This window comes from Schistocerca piceifrons, chromosome 1, assembly GCF_021461385.2.
Source record: "Schistocerca piceifrons isolate TAMUIC-IGC-003096 chromosome 1, iqSchPice1.1, whole genome shotgun sequence".
Classification (NCBI taxonomy): Eukaryota; Metazoa; Arthropoda; class Insecta; order Orthoptera; family Acrididae; genus Schistocerca; species Schistocerca piceifrons.
Genome location: NC_060138.1, coordinates 197,290,713 through 197,312,690, shown reverse-complemented (window position 1 = coordinate 197,312,690; position 21,978 = coordinate 197,290,713). Strand labels below are relative to the sequence as shown.

Sequence of the window (21,978 nt, the reverse complement as noted above, 5' to 3'; positions counted from 1 at the left end):
AGAGGGTCATTATCAGCTGTTTTAATGAAAAATTATGTCATTTTAGAATCTGTTTTGACGTTTTTTGCTGCAGACTAGAACTGACCCAATAAAAATCTTTTGTAACTCTGAATCTGTGAACAAAGGGACGACTAGGAGAACCTTGCCAAATATTCCTCAAAGTCGCTTGCACTGATAAATAAAGAGATACAAGAGTCAGTACATCGCTCGGGTCAGGGATATGAAGAGAAAGATGGTGGGCTATCTGCTGCAATTTTTCAGATGTCACAGATTACTGAAGTTTAGAAAGAAAATCTTGTGATAAATTTCATTGTGTCAGTTTACAGTAACATAAGAAAATAAATTCAAGTTTCTCATAGTAACAAATTCTCTTTTCATTAGCTGTCAATGACTCTTAAAAACATTACAGTACTGGTTTGAAAAAAAAAAAAGGGTAGCTTCTCCAGTATCATCGTAGGTAAAATTCCATTTGTTAATGTTATGACAACGTACTCTCCGTTTTACCTTCCGTCATTTGCCAAAGTCTCTTTTCGATATCTCCGAAAATTTACGTTGTATGAGGGATCTTATGAATATTTCATTCAAATGATCGCAAGTAAACTTGCTACATAAAATTCATTTTCTCGAGATCCCTCTCTAAGTTTAAAAAAAAATTGAAGAAGCTAGCCACATCTCATGCACAGCAACTGTAGTCGAATATACACCAGAAGCAAATACAAAGCGACACTTAAGTTTCATTGCTACGTTTTCGATTTTGTTACTTATATGAGAAACATGACAGTAACTATTAGCAGTAGCGAAATGATGGGCACTTCACTATGGGGCTGACGTACAGGTATGAGTCTCCAAGTAACGTAGAAAGCAATTTTTTTACCGAATAGATTCTGCAAAATCGTTTGAGAAAGACTGCAGACCGTGCACATCGAATCGGCCAGTGCAGCGCCTCGCCGTGCCTGGCCACTTCGCATGACATCAGACCAAGCACGCCACGGCCTTCTCTCTAGCTAGTGGTGGTGGAAACATGCGGTCTTCCGTTATCTTGTCGAAAGATAAAGTCACGTAGACTTGGAAAACTGCGTGCAGCCAACGGCCTTATCACGTCATATACACCTACTGTCGAAATTGCAAACTATGCGAACCAGAGGTGATCGTGACCTCGTGCCCACCGGCAGCCCATAGCATCACACCAGGTACTAGACGATGACGAATGGAATCGGGCAACTTTTGTCCTCCATACACGTGTACTTCCAACATGATCATGGCCTTTTATTTCTTTTTTTTTCAGTACCAGCAGTCATGTCAGTAGACGAGGTACCATACCTGTGGCCATTGTTGCCGTTTGGCACTCCACAGTCGATGAAGTACGCAGCTCGTGGTCTAGTGGCTAGCATTGCTGCCTCTGGACCACGCGGTCCCGGGTTCGATTCCCGGCCGGGTTGGGGATGTTCCCTGCCCAGGTACTGGGAGTTTGTGTTGCCCCTCACCATTTCGTCATCATGATCATTCGTGGCAGTGGCTCGATTGGACTGCTGATGACCGCTCAGTTGAGTGCCCCACAAACCAAACATCATCATCATCACTGTCGGTGATTCTGTTTGCTGCTGCCGCATTGGAAGCCCGAAAAATGGTCACTGTGCTAGCAGTCCGTAATGCTCCAGACATCGTCGCACTGTCCCAGTGGATACTTTTCTTGCTGCAAATAAACCCATTTCCCAACTCGAGGCATGTGACGTAGCCGTAAAATCTTGCACAGGCGAGTGAACAATGTCTCTCCTCTCGGGCGGTATTTGTATGGTACCGCTGAGGTACTGCATGAAGTTGCATATGGCTCTCCAGAACCTATCGATTCCATATTCGCGTAACAGTCGTGGGATACGGACCCAAGTGAGTAGCAATGCCGCGCAGTGATAAATCACTGTCTCCATGGGCCACAAACACGCCCCTGTCGAATTCCATACGTGGTGCTGGAGCTTTCTCCTTCTTACACAAACCGTAAGACAACCTTCTCACATACGACCAGCATTCAGATGCGATCTCCGAGTGTGTAAACTCTTGCGTAATGTTTCATTGTATACAGAATGTAGATGGCATTACTACTGCAAATCCCATGTGTGCTTAAAACGTTTAACGTTACCCAAGACGTTAATAAAGGGACAGACGCGCCTTTGAGAAAAAAGCGGAAATTATTGTGAGCAGCGGAATGACTAACACGGAGAATTCATAGCCCCAGCTGTGGATCCTAAAGTGGAGAACTTCATGGTATTAAATTTGACATTAATGGAAGGTGTTAACAGAAACAAGTTTTAAATGAACGCATTAATTAATTCAACTGAAAACACACGTTAATCACATCTGACTATGAAAGCAGTTCAACTGATATTACAAAATGTGTTACTACGAGAATTATACAAGTAAACCTGCTGGTTTTCAGCGTTACTTGAACGTAAATCTGAACATTCGTTATGGACGCAACTGACATTCTTCTATTCCTACAAATGCTGTGACTGCTAGATTGACGAATGCATGCATCTCCTAAAGCACTGTCAGGCTTGAGACATAACTGCAAAGATTTGATTAAATGCGGACGAAGGGTTGTTATATGACTCCGGTGCTGCTAGTAATGGCCACCGTAAATATTCGGCATGAGACTTGCAGAAATATGCTAGTGCCTGTGTGGTATAGGGTGAGGGTCGTGCTGTCGCGAACACGAACTCTGCACCCTGATTGGCTGCAAAGATACCCACCAGATCTGTGCCACCCCATCTCTGGACGAACTCTTTGACCCCTCCATATCTCTGTCTCAGAACCAAGTCTCTGTGCTCTAACTGAATCATGCAGCCTCTTCTTTTCTTCCTGCCAAATAGGTCATGCCTGCCAATCGCTGAATAAGTACAGTCAGTCAGCGAATAGCTTAATTGCTTTGTACAAAAACAGTCACTCCAAGAAGGAGTGTCACGCTAAAATGTCAATGACTTTACAATCCACCCTTTTTTCTCAAAAAACTGTTGCTTCTGCCTCTGCTTTGGGACATCACAAACATTTTTACCAATTACATCGTTCCACGCCAAGCAACTAACAAGCAATTAACAAGCAATTACCAGAGGTCGTCCTCTTTTTTTTTTTTTTTTTGTGCAAGCTGTGTCCCTTTAGGAAAGCGTAAGACTGTTATCTGTTGAAAGAACTCTTCAAAACAGGAAGAGCGCCAGCCTCACACTAATAAACTTTCTTCCGTGTCCTCGGCGTGTCCCCAATACTGGAAGTGGCTCACAAATGCACCATAGCTCGCATTCTCTGGAGCTCGCCCGGTGAGGTGACTTTCGTTGAGGCAACAACTGAGTTTGCCTCTTTGTGCATACGTCAGACGTGCTTTATTCGTTACAATGGACAGTGTTGTACTTGTCCAGATCAAGAGTTCTGCACTGCTCCCATACATTCAAAAAAGTAGAAAGAAAGGAAGACCTGCACCACGTTAAATGTACGTAATTAAGATTTCAAGTTAGTTGGAAGTCAGTACAATTGTTGTAGTCCAATCCCTTTTATAAACATTGATGTTGTATTCTACACTCTCATTATCCTCTAAGTGGAGCGTTATTCTCATATTAAATGAAGAGGTGCGTGCCAGATGGCTTGCTGCTTCTCACTATTACCTACTCAGCGGAGTTGCACTAAAATGCTAATCAACATTGTAGAAAGAGACAGATTGTTACTCGATTGGTGACTCCATGGCGTGTTGTGTGCATCACGACCAAATAGCGGATAGAATTGGAAGGAAAATCAGCATTGGCTGTATTTTGTTGTTTTATTATCAGAAAAATCGATTTTAGGTCACTTAGTGACCATCCTCAATGCTGTAATATACAATTAAAATTGGTAGGCACCGGTATCAAGCTATAACCTCAAGCCTAGAGCGATCACATAGGATGGTCACTAAGTGACCAAAAATCGATTTTTCTGTCAATAAAACAACAAAATACGGCCAATGCTGATTTTCCTTCCAAAATTGTTACTTACTGTAAAGACATGATGTGTGTGTGTGTGTGTGTGTGTGTGTGTGTGTGTGTGTGTGAGTGTGTGTGTGTGTGTGTGTGTCATCGACGAAGACTGTGGTCGCAAGATTTAAGTAAGTGTCTTTTAATTCTGCCCGTCTGCAACTTGACGTGTCTTCTTTATGGTAAATAACAATCTGTCTTTTCCTGCATTGTCCATATTCCTCCAAGAGTTTCCATGTAGTACACTTGTTACCAATTTACAGTTTGTTGCTTACCATCTGCATGGTATTACAATTATAAAGCCTGGCACTGTAAGTCACTTTGGCGTTTCAAATACACGTAGCATGCAATACTTCCAAGTCGCCCTTGTATTTCACTGGTTGTGTGTCATCTGCTTACACAGGTGTAACGGAGAAGCTGGACCACCTAGTAGAGGCTGGTGTAACAGGAGTCTGGCTGTCTCCGTTCTTCAAGTCGCCTATGGTTGATAATGGTTACGACATCTCCGACTTCACAGACGTCGATCCTGTTTTCGGCACCATGGAAGATTTCGACGAATTGCTGGCTCAAGCCCACGATAAAGGTAATCAATCCAGTTTGATATTTTTATGGTCATAATTTATAATTGTACTGAGGGCACTGAATATGATGTCAGTCATCGGATGCTGAAGCAGATGCGGGCAGAAATGGTTTCACAATGCCCCACACTTACAGCAAACCAACGATGGCCCCGAATGGCACTGCGGAGGCGACGAGACATCTGTTCTTCAAACAACTGTGGTCGCCCTTTGCAGCGGTTTACACGTGTGAAGACGTTGTCTCTGTGGTATTATAGATCCGCCGGAGACACTGTAGACCGTTGAAGGCCGTATTAAAGCGTTATCTCCGATCAACTGCGACTCCCATGTGTTATATCTATTATCTACCGACGAACTCGGTGAACTCGCAACATGCTGCCACGTTTGGCGCCCCTGTCTTTAAGAGACTGCTCGGATATTGTGTCTACATTCATGCCATATGCCCCATATAGCTGTACCATTCGTGTGTTGTACACGGCAAGTCTTCAAATGATACAATACCACCGGCCGGTGTGGCCGAGCGGTTCTAGGCGCTTCAGTCCGGAACCGCGCGACTGCTACGGCCGCAGGTTCGAATCCTGCCTCGGGCATGGATGTGTGTGATGTCCTTAGGTTAGTTAGGTTTAAGTAGTTCTAAGTTCTAGGGGACTGATGACCTCAGATGTTAAGTCCCATAGTGCTCAGAGCCATTTGAACCGTTTGATACAATACCTCCCACTCATTTTATAACAATATTGTTTCTGTCTGACATCCATTTCTCCCTCTCATGTAACAATTTATTCATCTCTGCATATACTTTACACAGTGTGTAAAACAAAAAATACTAGACGTTTTTGTGCAATAAATTTCCATTCGATGCATTTTCATATAAGGTTTTCCTAAACTCTTTGACATGTATCTAACCACTTTTGACAACTTCTATTGCGAAGTTTATATAGAATTTTCTTTCCATCTGGTCTATTCCATCTTTTAGATGATGAATATAAATTCGTTCACGCAGTCCTGTAGTGCGTTATTTAAAATTCCACCATTACTAATTTTTCTTTTTCGATTTTCATACTCCTCATGTGTTGCAAATATAAGCTGTAACACAGGCTGACACAGCATTTGATACTGGGCCTGATGGAATTTCCAATCCAAAATATGACTTTGAAACCTCTCCTTAGAAAAATTTATGAATGATTGTGGAAACCTCTTACGTTATTTGATTTTCAAACAGCTGAGCAACACTGAACGTACTCAGACATTTCTCTCTTTACTTATTCTAATCATCACTAAACTGACACACAATATTTTTAGCGCAACGCAATCTGACTTTCAAAAATCCCTACAAAAGAATCGTCGTGACTAATAATAACCTATACCTGTCATGAATCATTTACCTCACAAAAATCTTCGTTATTCGAACTACTGCAATACAACGAGCGCCAATACTGCCAGCTAAATAAAAGATTCTAAATACTGAAGGCACTAACTCTTGATAGGCATAGTTGGCAAATGAAAGATTTTGATAGAGAACAAACAATGTATTTACCTTAATAGTGTTTAAAAGTCATAAAATATATATATATATATATATATATATATATATATATATATATATATATATATATCAGTTCATGACATCCAGTGTTACAAATTTCGTTTTTCTGACGGGCACACGTCCAGATCGCCCGCTCTCAAAACTCTGCAGTCTCTCTTCCCACATCCACCACTGCTGGCGGCTCACCTCCAACAGCTCAACGCTACGCGCTGTTCACACCCAACTGCCCAACACTACAACAGGGAATATTCCAACAATGCCAACCAGCCACAGACTGCACACAGCACAGTCAGTGATTTTCATACAGGGCGCTATGTGGCGTTACCAACATAAAAACCTAAACAGCCTGCTTACAACTTCACTGATTTTGGGAGACCGCTACTTTTATTTTTTTTTTAATGTCATATAGTACTGTGGGTTGGGAGACCGCCGCTGGTAGATTCAGCTGCCTAATTGGAGAAGTTTTTTTCCTTCGCGGAATGTGAAAGTCGCTTAATTTCTTCTTCGAACGAGTTCGGTCACTGAAATTATATAACTACGAAATCTACAACTGAAACTTCAGCCTTTAGCCATTTTCAACTGGTACAGGTCAATAAATTTTGTGAAAATTTAAAAAACATTATACTATACAAGGTGTAACAGGATTGAGTGCAGATATTTTTAGTATTTACTGACGACAACATTACATCAGCTTTTACGTCGTCTGCAGACTAATAACTATGGATTTACAGTTGTATGTTTTTAGTTTGGTATTACCTCCAGATGTAGCACAAGCAAGCCATTAATGTTTATTTTAACCTGGGCAACAGGAAAGGTATTGAAACCTGGATACATCGACGCAAAACGGGTAGTCTATATTGACAGGCATAGTCCACCTTGTCACGCAGTTACGACCACAGAGCATGTTACAACAGTGCAGAAAACATTATGTCGTAAACTTTGTACCTTGTCTATGGGAATACTGTTCGAAGCAAAGAAGAAATAACCCACACGCTGAAGTGTGTACTTACTACGGTACCATATACAAAAATTATCTGCACTTCTACCCGTTACTGGGTGGTTGTAGTTAAGCTTTCCCTAGCTAACACGTTATAACGCGGAAAATAACTACCGTACTAGGATCAGATTTGGTAGCATTAATGTGAAGGTCATGGGGAAGAGAAGTAATGCAGAATCAATTCAACTGAACCACTTTGAAAGTGCTGCTGGGTTACATGATACCATTACATACCGGTACCGTTACTGTTACGAAAGAGGCTCAATATGGCGCCCATCAGTGTCCAGAAGAGTCTGAAAGCGCAGGATTGTATTCTGCACAGGTATGCTGGCTACCTCTCTTGGTATGCTGCGCTTCAGATCAGCACATGTGTGAATGCTCACCTAGTAAATCCTGTCCTTCAGGTAGCCACACAACCAGAAGTCACAGGAATTGAGATCAGGTGATCGTGCCGGCCAAGCATTTGGAAACGATCGGCCGATAATTCGATCGTTTTCAAATGCGTTTCGGAGAAACAGGTGAACTTCACTAGCGACGTGCGGTGGGGCCCCATCTTACATGAAAACTATTGAGTTCAATGCGTCTCTCTCCTGTAGGGAGGGTATGACATGATGGCGAAGCATATCGCAGTAACGCTGGCCAGTCAAACTGCACGTCTTTGGTCCTTGAGCGCCAACCTGTTCAAGATAGAATGAAAGTAGCCGTGACGGTACAGCGTATGGTGACACGTTCATCATACAGAGGAACTTCATGCACAGTAACTGCAGGTGAAGATCCCGACACTCGGCAATTCTGGGTGTTGACCTCATTCGTCAGCGAAAAATTAGCTTCGTCTGTCCGTAGGAGGGCCCAGGGCCAGCCCTTGTCAACTTCAATCCTTGCGAGAAAGTGGAGAGCGACGTCAACACGTCGTCGTGCGTCCTGTGGTGCAAGCTGCCGTACGATGTGGATCTTGTACGGATGCTATTTCAGAATGGTTCGAAGGACCTCCCGTACAGTGGACCACGGGATGTTCAAGTGTCTTGACACAGCACACACACTCTGACGATCTGGAATTGCGTGCAGCGTTGTCTGTCAGTGAAACAGCTATTTCATCAACCATCTGGTCATCGGCCTCTTCCCGGAGCGAGGCCCAGTTCTGCGGTTGATTCGAACTTCTTTGACATGCTCCGCACAACAGGTGGGCAAAGAGGACCCTTCCATAATCCTTTCAGCCGACTATATTCTCGGAGTGCAGCTGTAGCATTAATGTTGTTTTGATAATAGAGCTTTACCATTAATGCCCTGCTCCTTTTGTCCAAACTCATGTTGACACATCAAAAAGTGCACTGTGACTGGTCAGGTGTGTGAGACTATGACTCAGAATGACTGATCACGTCTCCTGTTGGCTATACTTGGAACTCTAAGGTGGCTCTGTGATGCATGGAAATCATCCACCCCATACTCTAGACATTAATCTTACCAAGTTTGGTACTCTCACGGTCATTAGTTTCCGTGTTATAACGTGTTGAATGACGAATGATTAATTATAACCGCCCAATATGTCACCATTACAGGACCCATGTCTATTGTCTTAGTATATAAACATCAAATTACTGCGAATATTTAGCGTTTGATAGCAAACAGTTAATATGAAACACTGAACGTCATGCTGAAGTGTAGCAAGTGTAAGAAGATAAGTGCAAACAACTCTTATGAAAACTACCCCGTAAAGTGGTGTCTGGTATATTAGTCCATTCTCAGTAATAGCTGTACGCTATCTGATCAGTAGTATCCGAACACCTATTAGTTGATGTTAAGATAGGGTGTGTCCACTCTTCGCCTTCATGACGACTGGAGCTCTTTAGGGGACACATTCAACACTTTCAGTGGCGTGGCTGAATGACTGTAACCCATTCTTCATCAAGAACTTAAACCAATGAAGTTAGTGACGTGGGACGCTGGGATCTGGAGCGAATACGACGTTTCAACTCATCCCACACCCATTGGGTTCACGTCGGGACTCTAGGCAGACCAGTCCATTTAAGGAACGTTATTGCCCACAGATGCTGTCCATTGTCTCCGAACTGTTCCTATACTGTACGCAAGACACGATGCGGTAAATATTCTTCCGCACGTATCGTTTTCCTAAGCGCAGTAAGGGAACAACACCCTAATCCCGAAAAACGCCCCTGTAGGGCAACACCACATCGTCTGTACTTCACTGTTGGCACTACACATGATGGCCAGTAACATTCTACGGGAATCCACCACAGCCGAAACCTTCAGTCCGACTGCCAAACGATACAGCGTGGTAAATCAATCCAAATGACTCGTTTCCAGTCGTCCACTGTCCAGTAGAGTCCCTCTCTGCACCACCTCAAGTGCCGCTTAGTTTTGACTGCAGAAACGTGTGGCTTATGAAGAGTTGCTCAGCCGCTGTACTCCATTCCTTTTAGCACACCATACGCAGCAACTGCGCCAGCGGGACTGCTGGTAGCACCGTGGAACACACGAGTGACTCCTGGGGCTGATTTCGTGCGACTTTTTTCAACTGTCCTCCGCAGTGCTCCACAGTACCGGTCCGTCGGCAGATGGGATCTGCCTGATATTGATTCAGCTGTGGTTGTTCCTCCTCGTTTCCGCATCACGGTCATCACTAGCAGTCGACCAGAGCAGTTTTAGAAGGGTTGAAATTCTGGCTCAGGTGAAATCACTGAGCTCTCCTGGCCGACCCATTCTGCTGTTTCCGCTTCTCTACTGGCAACATAATAATTCCTGGCTCCTTTCATGATAATGGGTCCACATCTCGTGACATTTAACGGTCAGTGCAGTCCGAATACGTTTGATGAGGTAGTGTATTAACTAACTGTTTATGTATTTATTTACATGTCTAGTTCCGTAGGACCAAATTGAGGAGCAAATCCCCGAGGTCATGGAACGCGTCAGTACACGAAATTACAACATACATCTGCATCTACACATATACTCATGTAGCCACCAAGCGGTGTGTGGCGGAGGGCACAATTTGTGCCAAAGTCATATTCCCCCCCCCTCTGTTCCACTCTCGAACTCTCGAATCGCGCGAGGGAAAAACGATTGTCTGAACGCCTCAGTACGAAATTTCCATTATCTTTGAATGGTGATCATTGCGCTATTTGGAAGTTCGTGGTAATAATATATGCTCTACATCCTCGGCTAAGCTCGGATTTCGGAATTTAGTGAGCAGCCCCTTACGCTTAGCTCGTCGTCTATCTGCAAGTACGTCCCACTTCAAACTTTCTATGAGATTTGTAACGCTCACGCGATGGCTAAATATACGAGTCACGAATCTTGCCGCTCTTCTTTGGACCTTCTCAATCTCTTGAATCTGACCCAACTGGTAAGAGTCCCATACAGACGAACAATACTCTATAATGGACGAACTAACGTATTGTAAGCAATTTCCTTTGTTGAAGGACTGCATAGCTTCCGGATTCTACCAATAAACGTTCGCGAACATTTTGTCGATCCCTGTTCACTAGTATGGGTATTCTGACATTCGACTCTCAATACATATATTATTTACTGTCATTTCTTGTTAAACAGTCATGCGAGTCACAGCTGGCCCTCTTTGTGCATGATTCACAACAGGCTCTAGATACTGGCTCCCAGGTTGTTCCCCTATTTCTCGACTTTAGAAAGGCGTTCGACTCAGTTCCACACTGTTGCTTGCTCCAAAAAGTGCGAGCTTACGTTCTATGCTATGATATATACGGTTGGATGGAAAATTTTCTAACAGGCAGGGAGCAGTATGTCGTCCTGAACGGCGTGACTTCAACAGAAATAAGCGTAACTTCCTGTGTGCTCCAGGGCAGCGTAATAGGTCCACTGCTTTTTACGATTTACATAAATGATATGGTTGATGGTATTGACAGCGGCATTAGACTGTTTGCCGATGATGCTGTAGTCTACAGGAAAGTAGTATCACACGAAAGTTGTTAACAAATCAATGAGGATTTGCAGAAAATAAACGCGTGGTGTAATGACTGGCAGTTGTCTCTCAATATTAGTAAGTGTAACCTACTGCATATAACAAGGCGAAAATCCCCATTAATGTACGAGTACAAAATAAATGCCCAGTCTTTGGAAGCGGTAACATCCGTCAAGTATCTGGTTGTGACTATTCGAAATGACCTCAAATGGAATGATCAGATTACACAAGTAAACTCTCTATTGCGGTGTATTGGTAGAATCCTGAAGCGATGCTGTCCTTCAACAAAGGAAATAGCTTACAATATGTTAGTTCGTCCAGTCTTAGAGTATTGTTCGTCGGTATGGGACCATTACCAGTTGGGTCTGATTCAAGAGATCGAGAAGGTCCAAAGAAGAGCGGCAAGATTCGTGACTGGTACATTTAGGCATCGCGAGAGAGTTGCAAATCTGATAGAAAATTTGAAGTAGGACACACTTGCAGACAGATGACGCGCTAAACGGAAGGGGCTGCTCGCTAAATTCCTAAATCCAAGGATGTAGAGCAATGTTTACCATTCAAAGATAAGGGAAATTAGAGCTCGTACTGAGGCGTTCAGACAGTCGTTTTTCCCTCGCGCGATCCGCGAGTGGAACAGAGTAGGGGAAATATGACTTTGGCCCGAATTTTGCCCTCCGCCACACATCGCTTGGTGGCTAGCGGAGTATATATGTAGATGTAGATGTAGATACTGTACATATGATGGGCTTGCTTGTACAGTGCTTATAGAATCAACCTGAGGGTCAGCAAGCTACTAAGCTGCTCTTCGATTCTTGTTTTGGATATTGTTTTCTAAAGCCTAGCGTAGTAATTCTGCCACACGAGCACTAATTGCTACCTAAATAGTAAAAGGTTTACTTGTTTTACCACTCATCGACCACATTTACAGAGCTGTGCTTCGTCGTTATTTTGTTTACGTGTGATCTGCCCGTGGGAAAGTCCAGTGAAGGGCAGTGCTATGCGGTCTCGCTCGCTCTGCGGCTATCTCTCTCGCTCATATGCCAAGACTAGGACATACGGTTGCGTAGGGGCGCTGAACTGCACTGCGCCGCCGAGCGCAATTCTTGGATGAGCCTGGTGTACGAAGTTACTTTGACATCCGACCATGTCTTCTAGGTGCTTCACATTTTTCGTCGAGAAGTGTGTATAGAAAGAGATACACAACTGACAAGGTGGAGAGACGGGGAGAATACAGATGGAGAGAATTAAAATGCAAGTTGTTATGCATAACTCAATAGTGAATGATTAATTATTTCTGTGATTATTTTTGCAGGTCTGAAAATACTAATGGACTTCGTTCCGAATCACTCGAGCGATGAACACGAATGGTTTCAAAAATCGTCGAACGTTAGTGATCCAGAATATGACAAGTATGAGGATTATTATGTGTGGCTTGAGGGGAAGGTCGGTGAAGATGGAGAGACACCGGAACCGCCCAACAACTGGGTAAGTAGACACGGTTTAAAACCCGATGTCACTCTTCAGAGCAAATTTGAGGCTGTGAAGGCATTGCTAATTACGCATATAAAATTTTTTTTCCTGATTTTCTTTAGATTTCTATTCTTTTTCTTTTGTTCATATGGGCATTTCTAATCGTGACTATGTAACATTCTACTGTGGTTTTTAAATGTAAAGATGTAATTGTGATTATTTCGTTTGCCAATGGATAAATATGTTTCTTGCTTTGTACCTGTGCTAAAGTTTGTAAAGTTCTCATTTGGAATATTATTAATTGTGAAAAATGCAGTCAATAACATTTATAAAGGTTTATGTAATTTACGATAACGATATAACATCTATAGACAGGGGACAGCGATAGTGATATCGAGAGTCGAAAGGTTGTTGCGTAGTAGAGGGGATGGTGGATGGCGTGTCTGTGAAGCGTGCGCGGGAAAAATAGTACTGTGTTTCGTGAAAAGCATACGTAATTGTATGGACAGTGATACCGAACTATCAGACTGTTAATTCTCTTTACCACTGCGGTATGTAATGCCATCGCCAGCGAACTTTAAGAGCAAATAAACCGCACTGTGAAAGTGCCGCTAACATTACTTTGTTTTGGCCGACACGAACTGTGCTTTTATGCGAATGAACTTTGCTGGTATTGGTTTTGGGTGGTGGAACTGTTGTATATCACATTCTATCAAGCCGTGAAAGTGAAGACTGATTAACTGTGCAATATAAATGGCATTCAGTGACGTTGTCGAAGTCTGAAATGCGAGAACAGAGTGGACATTGGTTACGGTGTGCTTCACACACAAGAACAATTCTATGAACTGTGTATTTGTGGCTAAGACTATATGAATGTGACGAACCGTGTAATTATGGACGATAGCGTCACGGACAGTGCATAAAGTGTAAAAACAAGCGATGTCTACGACACGTACTTTGAAAGAGAGGACATGTCAACAACGTTCGTATACTGGCGTCTTGTGGTTTGTTAATCACCACGGGGTTAATGATACAGCTGTGCTGGAACTTTATTTGCGTTTCGCCGGAGAAGATTAACCAGCGGAACTGTCTGTATCCTGCTCTCATCATCGTAACCCGCCGACATCGTGCTGCCTAACGCAACGCTTCGTATGCAACAAAAAGTTAAGGGATTTCGCCGAACGCTATCCCCTGACCTAGAAACTTTCTCTATTAAAAGTATAAGAATTACACACTCTATTTAATTAAATTCTTTGTTTAGTTTGTTTACTTTCTGCTAACGAAAATAAATTACAATCAGTGAATTAAAAGTTGCTTGGTAATTATTGTTGATACACCAGTAAATATAAACTTCTTTCTCTCATTAGGACTAATTCTCTTTGCATGTCAAAATTATTGTAGTTAAAAAAAAAGTGGCTCTGATCACTATGCGACTTAACTTCTGAGGTCATCAGTCGCCTAGAACTTAGAACTAATTAAACCTAACTAACTAAAGGACATCACACACATCCATGCCCGAGGCAGGATTCGAACCTGCGACCGTAGCGGTCGCTCGGCTACAGACTGTAGCGCCCAGAACCACACGGCCACTCCGGCCGTCATGTAGTTATTTTATGTAGTTTTGTGTATTGTTATGAGACTAGATATATGACAGTGACTAATAAGAGTATTTTGTCGCGAAATATGGCTTCGCTTGCGTTCTGACCAATAACGTAAAAGCTGCTATTCCCGTATTGGTGCTTTTCCTGACGTGAGCGGGAATTATAAATGTCAGCTGTCAAACCACGTAGTGACTGTTTACCCAGTAATAAAAGTTTTTGATATTGTATTGCTACGAGTCGTAGTATTAAGAGACACTGGTTATACTCAAAAGTGGGTAGATGTATGGCGAAACCCCCCAGTGTTCATGCGATTGTCAACAGTATTGTGTGTGATTCACGAAATTTTGTCGCTTTTTCTAATTCCTTTCAGATATTGTCTTAGATGTCTTTGAAGTTTCAGAGAATATATACACAATTTTGTCGGTTCAGGTTAATTTCAGAGCAGTTTCTCGTGAATATTATTTTCAGTTCATAAACAAAATGGGATCGTGACCAATTGAGAAGTATAACAAAGAGTGTGGTTTTCCAACTAGAATTTTGGATGAATTCACAGTTCAGATTTTGATAATTGTTTTTCCTGTGGGTTGAGGTCATCACAAGACCTTATAATGTACAGTAGTGAAATCAGTATAAAAGCATGGATATCTGTGGGAAAGTTAACACTGTCGGCTAGAACAGTTGTGCACAGTGTATGTGCAACAATATGAGATCCATTCTACTGACAAAAGCACTCAAATGGTATTGCATTTGATGTCAGTAGTCCAGTATATAACAGTCCACACCCGGTAGCTGAGTGGTCCGCGCAACAGAATGTCAATCCTAAGGGCACGGATTCAATTCCCATCGGAGATTTTCTCCGCTCAGGGACTGGGTGTTGCGATGTCCTAATCATCATCATTTCATCCCTATCGACGTACAAGTCTCCGAAGTGGCGTCAAATCGAAAGACTTGCACTCGGCGGACGGTCTACCCGACCGAAGACTCTACTCACACGACATTTATTTATTTAGAATATAAAAAAATGGTTCAAATGGCTCTCAGCACTATGGGACTTAACTTCTGAGGTCATCAGTCCCCTAGAAATGGCTCTGAGCACTATGGAACTCAACTGCTGTGGTCATCAGTCCCCTAGAACTTAGAACTACTTAAACCTAACTAACCTAAGGACAGCACACACAGCCATGCCCGAGGCAGGATTCGAACCTGCGACCGTAGCGGTCGCGCGGTTCCAGACTGTAGCGCCTAGAACCGCTCGGCCACCCTGGCCGGCATTTAGAATATAACAAGACGTCAACTATTCCGATGGTAGAGGATGGAACTCAGTATAAAAGCAGTCGGCTCTTTGTGGTGTTAGTGTGTGCCTATGTGCCTGTATTGTAGATGGGAAACAGATACCATTACTGACAATGCCTGTAAATGTATGTATAAACGGGGCTGTTACATGATGATGTTACAAACTATCTAGGATGATGGAGAAGCATGTTTGTATCAATGTGAGGTAGGGGTCCCTGTACCGGAAACGAACGAGCCGAATGTTATAAGAGAAAACTATTCCGATACCTCTGACTGTTGTTGCTAAGATTGTAGGATAGAAAACTTTCAGTCGAAACAAAACAAAACAAAAAAATACCAATAAACAGGGCACTAAGAGCTATAAGTGCTTGTTCAATAGAGGAGATGAGTTTCACAGTGTCGTAGATGATCAAGTACACTCCTGGAAATTGAAATAACAACACCGTGAATTCATTGTCCCAGGAAGGGGAAACTTTATTGACACATTCCTGGGGTCGGATACATCACATGATCACACTGACAGAACCACAGGCACATAGACACAGGCAACAGAGCATGCACAATGTCGGCACTAGTACAGTGTATATCCACCTTTCGCAGCAATGCAGGCTGCTATTCTCCCATGGAGACGATCGTAGAGATGCTGGATGTAGTCCTGTGGAACGGCTTGCCATGCCATTTCCACCTGGCGCCTCAGTTGGACCAGCGTTCATGCTGGACGTGCAGACCGCGTGAGACGACGCTTCATCCAGTCCCAAACATGCTCAATGGAGGACAGATCCGGAGATCTTGCTGGCCAGGGTAGTTGACTTACACCTTCTAGAGCACGTTGGGTGGCACGGGATACATGCAGACGTGCATTGTCCTGTTGGAACAGCAAGTTCCCTTGCCGGTCTAGGGATGGTAGAACGATGGGTTCGATGACGGTTTGGATGTACCGTGCACTATTCAGTGTCCCCTCGACGATCACCAGTGGTGTACGGCCAGTGCAGGAGATCGCTCCCCACACCATGATGCCGGGTGTTGGCCTTGTGTGCCTCGGTCGTATGCAGTCCTGATTGTGGCGCTCACCTGCACGGCGCCAAACACGCATACGACCATCATTGGCACCAAGGCAGAAGCGACTCTCATCGCTGAAGACGACACGTCTCCATTCGTCCCTCCATTCACGCCTGTCGCGACACCACTGGAGGCGGGCTGCACGATGTTGGGGCGTGAGCGGAAGACGGCCTAACGGTGTGCGGGACCGTAGCCCAGCTTCATGGAGACGGTTGCGAATGGTCCTCGCCGATACCCCAGGAGCAACAGTGTCCCTAATTTGCTGGGAAGTGGCGGTGCGGTCCCCTACGGCACTGCGTAGGATCCTACGGTCTTGGCGTGCATCCGTGCGTCGCTGCGGTCCGGTCCCAGGTCGACGGGCACGTGCACCTTCCGCCGACCACTGACGACAACATCGATGTACTGTGGAGACCTCACGCCCCACGTGTTGAGCAATTCGGCGGTACGTCCACCCGGCCTCCCGCATGCCCACTATACGCCCTCGCTCAAAGTCCGTCAACTGCACATACGGTTCACGTCCACGCTGTCGCGGCATGCTACCAGTGTTAAAGACTGCGATGGAGCTCCGTATGCCACGGCAAACTGGCTGACACTGACGGCGGCGGTGCACAAATGCTGCGCAGCTAGCGCCATTCGACGGCCAACACCGCGGTTCCTGGTGTGTCCGCTGTGCCGTGCGTGTGATCATTGCTTGTACAGCCCTCTCGCAGTGTCCGGAGCAAGTATGGTGGGTCTGACACACCGGTGTCAATGTGTTCTTTTTTCCATTTCCAGGAGTGTATATTCATAACTCCTCAGGTATGCATTTTAGATCACATGTTTACTGGCAAAGCACAAATAGAAAAGCAAGATTCAGTGCTATTCCGTATCCACTTTCCAGGCGAACCTGTTCAACGGAGAGTCGGCCTGGGAGTGGAACAATGACCGGCAGCAGTACTACCTCCACCAGTTCCACAAAGCGCAGCCGGATCTCAACTACAACAACAGCGACGTCGTCGAAGGGATGAAGGTATGTTCTGAAATGACACGCTGATCATTCTTTTCTAGCAGGCACTGCAGAGCAGTAAGAGAGGAGAGCTTCAGACTCCACTCAGATTTCATGTAAAAACAACCAAAAAAAGCTATTTAATAAAATGAAACGAGTATCACAAGGTCCGATACGTGATAAAAAGAGGAAACTGTGCCAAATTTTACATAGAGCATGGAAAATATTTGTGTGTCATTTCCCTATAGACCTTTCAGGTGATCTCGTTTGACTCATATTCAAAACAATTTCAGGACATGAGTGAAGTAGACTCAGTACAGGGATGAGAGTCATCACCAGATGCACCGACGAATGTTGAAGGAAAATATTACTGTCATTTGATTACATGTGGCTTGTTAACAATGGGAAACGACCGCACTGGAACTCGAGCAGACATATTCACTTCAAGCCTTTCAAGGCTAGTGGAATCTTGGAATTTTCAATGACATTCAGGTCGCTATCAAGTTGCTTAGACGGTAGAGCACTTCCTGTTAAGGGTATATATTTGGGTTCAAGTCCTGGTCCGGTAAACAGTTTTAACTTCTCACATACGTGGTGTCTCAAACACTTAAGAGTCAAAATTATGGAGATGGTAGAGGACTTTATACTGATTAAATTGAGATGAGGAATTAATAAGAGCAAGATAACATTTTGTTTCTTGTCTATACAAATAATTGAATAAATGATAGCTATTCAAAGGGACGACCATCTATTAGATTGCATGCTGTCAGATAAAATTCTGACGCCCTCTCTTAGCCATAAGTGCTGTGTGTTGAAAAATGGGACAGGCACCACCGGTCTTAAAATACTTCCTCTCCAGTTTCCGCTGGAGTTCCAACATCGTAGAAAGGAATTGATAGGGGGAAAGCGAACGATCGTACTGGGGATGGCATGGGATTTCAACTTGTGATACATTGAGGAGTATATTTGTTATTCATTTGCCCACGGACATTTATACAGCAGTGGTATTTAGCGCGTCATGTTGAAACCACATCTTCTGGCGGCACCAAAGAGCACAGCCTCCACCAGGTACGGCAGTGTGCCTGAAGTGAACATTAGACAATGTGCACAAGTCACAAGGTTCGGCAGCCAATCTTGTACAGTTCCAACCTTCAAGCTGCTAGAGAACAGTTGCCAGTGATGTGAGACGAGAGTGGCGTACGAATTACCATCGCCGGCCGCTGTGGCTGAGCGGTTGTAGGCGCGTCAGTCTGGAACAGCGCGACAGCTACGGTCGCAGGTTCGAATCCTGCCTCGGGCATGGATGTGTGTGATGTCCTTAGGCTAGTTAGGTTTAAGTAGTTCTAAGTTCTAGGGGACTGATGACCTCAGACGTTAAGTCCCAAAGTGCCTAGAGCCATTCAGACATGACAGTCACGGCAACCAGTTTCTGCTATTTCTGCACTGCAGTATTTCTCTGGATAGTTCATAGCAGAACTCTAAGTTCATAATCGTTTGACCTCAATGGTTGCACACACTGTTTATGATGCGGTTGCAATTGCTGCTCCACCAGTAGAACTGTGTATTTCACGAGCAAGTTGACGGTTTTTTGTTGATGAGCTTTGTTCCACGCTTCGCGACACGATGCTCTCAAATTCTGTGCAACTCATCACTTGTGGAGAGTCTTTGCGACTCCATCTGCCCAATTTATTGTAAGTTTCAAATGGTTCAAACGGCTCTGAGCACTATGGGGCTTAACTTCTAATATCATCAGTCCACTAGAACTTAGAACTACTTAAACCTAACCAACCTAAGGGCATCACACACATCCACGCCCGAGGCAGGATTCGAACCTCCGCCGTAGCAGTCGCGCGGTTCCAGACTGTAAGTTTCACTATCTGGCGGTAGTATTTGTCTTAATATGACATCTGTTGCGAAAATTTTGTCTGTACATTCTTCCGGTTTTGCTATTAAATGGCTCTGAGCACTATGGGACTTAACTGCTGTGGTCATCAGTCCCCTAGAACTTAGAACTACTTAAACCTAACTAACCTAAGGACATCACACACATCCATGCCCGAGGCAGGATTCGAACCTGCGACCGTAGCGGTCGTGCGGTTCCAGACTGTAGCGCCTTTAACCACTCGGCCACTCCGGCCGGCTTTTGCTATTACTATATATTTCTGCACCATTCATTAAATCGATATCTGCAAATTTCTGTAACGAAAATCCTCCACCTTTGACAAACACCTATTGCAGACAGTAGTTAATTCCACAGTGGATGCTGCAGAGAGGGTTGTGTAGTGCTTTCGAACATTGTGCCATCAAACTCGGTGCTGCTTGGTGACGTTTGTGATTAAACAGAACGATTGAACCAATTGAAAGCATTGTATCAGACACAGAATGAAGACATAAAAAGTTGTATACAAAGTGTTCCAGGAGGAGGCCGTACATATTAAAAGAATGTATATATGGACAGGGTTATTACAAATGATTGAAGCGATTTCACAGCTCTACAATAACTTTATTATTTGAGATATTTTCACAATGCTTTGCACACACATACAAAACTCAAAAAGTTTTTTTTTTTGGCATTCACAAATGTTCGATATGTGCCCCTTTAGTGATTTGGCCGACATCAAGCCGATAATCAAGTTCCTCCCACACTCGGCGCTGCATGTCCCCATCAGTGAGTTCGAAAGCATCTTTGATGCGAGCTCGCAGTTCTGGCACGTTTCTTGGTAGAGGAGGTTTAAACACTGAATCTTTCACATAACGCCACAGAAAGAAATCGCATGGGGTTAAGTCGGGAGAGCGTGGAGGCCATGACATGAATTGCTGATCATGATCTCCACCACGACCGATCCATCGGTTTTCCAATCTCCTGTTTAAGAAATGCCGAACATCATGATGGAAGTGCGGTGGAGCACCATCTTGTTGAAAGATGAAGTCGGCGCTGTCCGTCTCCAGTTGTGGCATGAGCCAATTTTCCAGCATGTCCAGATACACATGTCCTGTAACGTTTTTTTCGCAGAAGAAAAAGGGACCGTAAACTTTAAACCGTGAGATTGCACAAAACACGTTAACTTTTGGTGAATTACGAATTTGCTGCACGAGTGCGTGAGGATTCTACCGCCCAGATTCGCACATTGTGTCTGTTCACTTCACCATTAAGAAAAAATGCTGCTTCACCACTGAAAACAAGTTTCGCACTGAACGCATCCTCTTCCATGAGCTGTTGCAACCGCGCCGAAAATTCAAAGCGTTTGACTTTGTTATCGGGCGTCAGGGCTTGTAGCAATTGTAAACGGTAAGGCTTTTGCTTTACCCTTTTCCGTAAGATTTTCCAAACCGTCGGCTGTGGTACGTTTAGCTCCCTGCTTGCTTTATTCGTCGACTTCCGCGGGCTACGCGTGAAACTTGCCCGCACGCGTTCAACCGTTTCTTCGCTTACTGCAGGCCGACCCGTTGATTTCCCCTTACAGAGGCATCCAGAAGCTTTAAACTGCGCATACCATCGCCGAATGGAGTTAGCAGCTGGTGGATCTCTGTTGAACTTCGTCCTGAAGTGTCGTTGCAATGTTATGACTGACTGATGTGAGTGCATTTCAAGCACGACATACGCTTTCTCGGCCCCTGTCGCCATTTCCTCACTGCGCTCTCGAGCGCTCTGGCGGCAGAAACCTGAAGTGCGGCTTCGGCCGAACAAAACTTTATGAGTTTTTCTACGTATCTGTAGTGTGTCGTGACCATATGTCAATGAATGGAGCTACAGTGAATTTATGAAATCGCTTCAATCATTTGTAATAACCCTGTCTATCTGCCAACGGCCTTGCCGCAGCGGTAACATCTGTTCCAGTTAGATCACCGAAGTTAAGCGCTGTTGAGCTTGGCTAGCACTTGGGTGTGTGACCTTCCGGTATGCCAAGCGCTGCTGGCAAGCGGGCTGCAGTCAGCCCTTGTGAGGCAAACTGAGGAGCTACTTGACTGAGAAGTAGCGGCTCCGCTCAGGAAAACTGACAACGGCCGGGAGAGCGGTGTGCTGACCACATGACCCACATACACGAATTCTTTAACGAATCGACCCTCACCAGAATAAAACAGCTTCTAACCTCTCATTACTTTACAGATGACGTGATTTGTTAAATATTTGGCGTGAAGCATGTGAGTGAAAAAAATTTAGAGGAGGTTTGAAATTATGTTTTACGTTTGTTGTAAGTCGCTAAGTTATGTCATTACCAACTGCAGGATAAGGACAGTATGGGTAATGTACTCTCCGTTTTAAGAAAACCTAGTTTTTCACGCATCTCAGTGGCTGTGACTTTATATTTCCTTAATTATGTGTCCTAAAAGGATACACTACTGGCCATTAAAACTGCTACACCAAGAATAAATGCAGATGAGAAACGGGTATTCATTGGAAAAATATATTATACTAGAACTGACATGTGATTACATTTTCACGCAATTTGGGTGCATAGATCATACGAAATCAGTACCCAGAACAATAACCTCTGGCCGTAACGACGGCC

The 21,978-nt window shown here is 44.1% G+C and overlaps 1 protein-coding gene across 1 annotated transcript in view; it reads left to right on the top strand.

Annotated features, from left to right (window-relative positions):
* Nucleotides 1-21,978, top strand: part of LOC124799212 — a 333,002-nt gene that overhangs the window by 270,290 nt on the left and 40,734 nt on the right. The window contains exons 25-27 of the mRNA XM_047262783.1: nucleotides 4,393-4,572; nucleotides 12,372-12,544; nucleotides 17,363-17,491. Coding sequence (XP_047118739.1) covers nucleotides 4,393-4,572; nucleotides 12,372-12,544; nucleotides 17,363-17,491 — 482 coding nt within the window. The remainder of the gene's footprint in view (nucleotides 1-4,392; nucleotides 4,573-12,371; nucleotides 12,545-17,362; nucleotides 17,492-21,978) is intronic.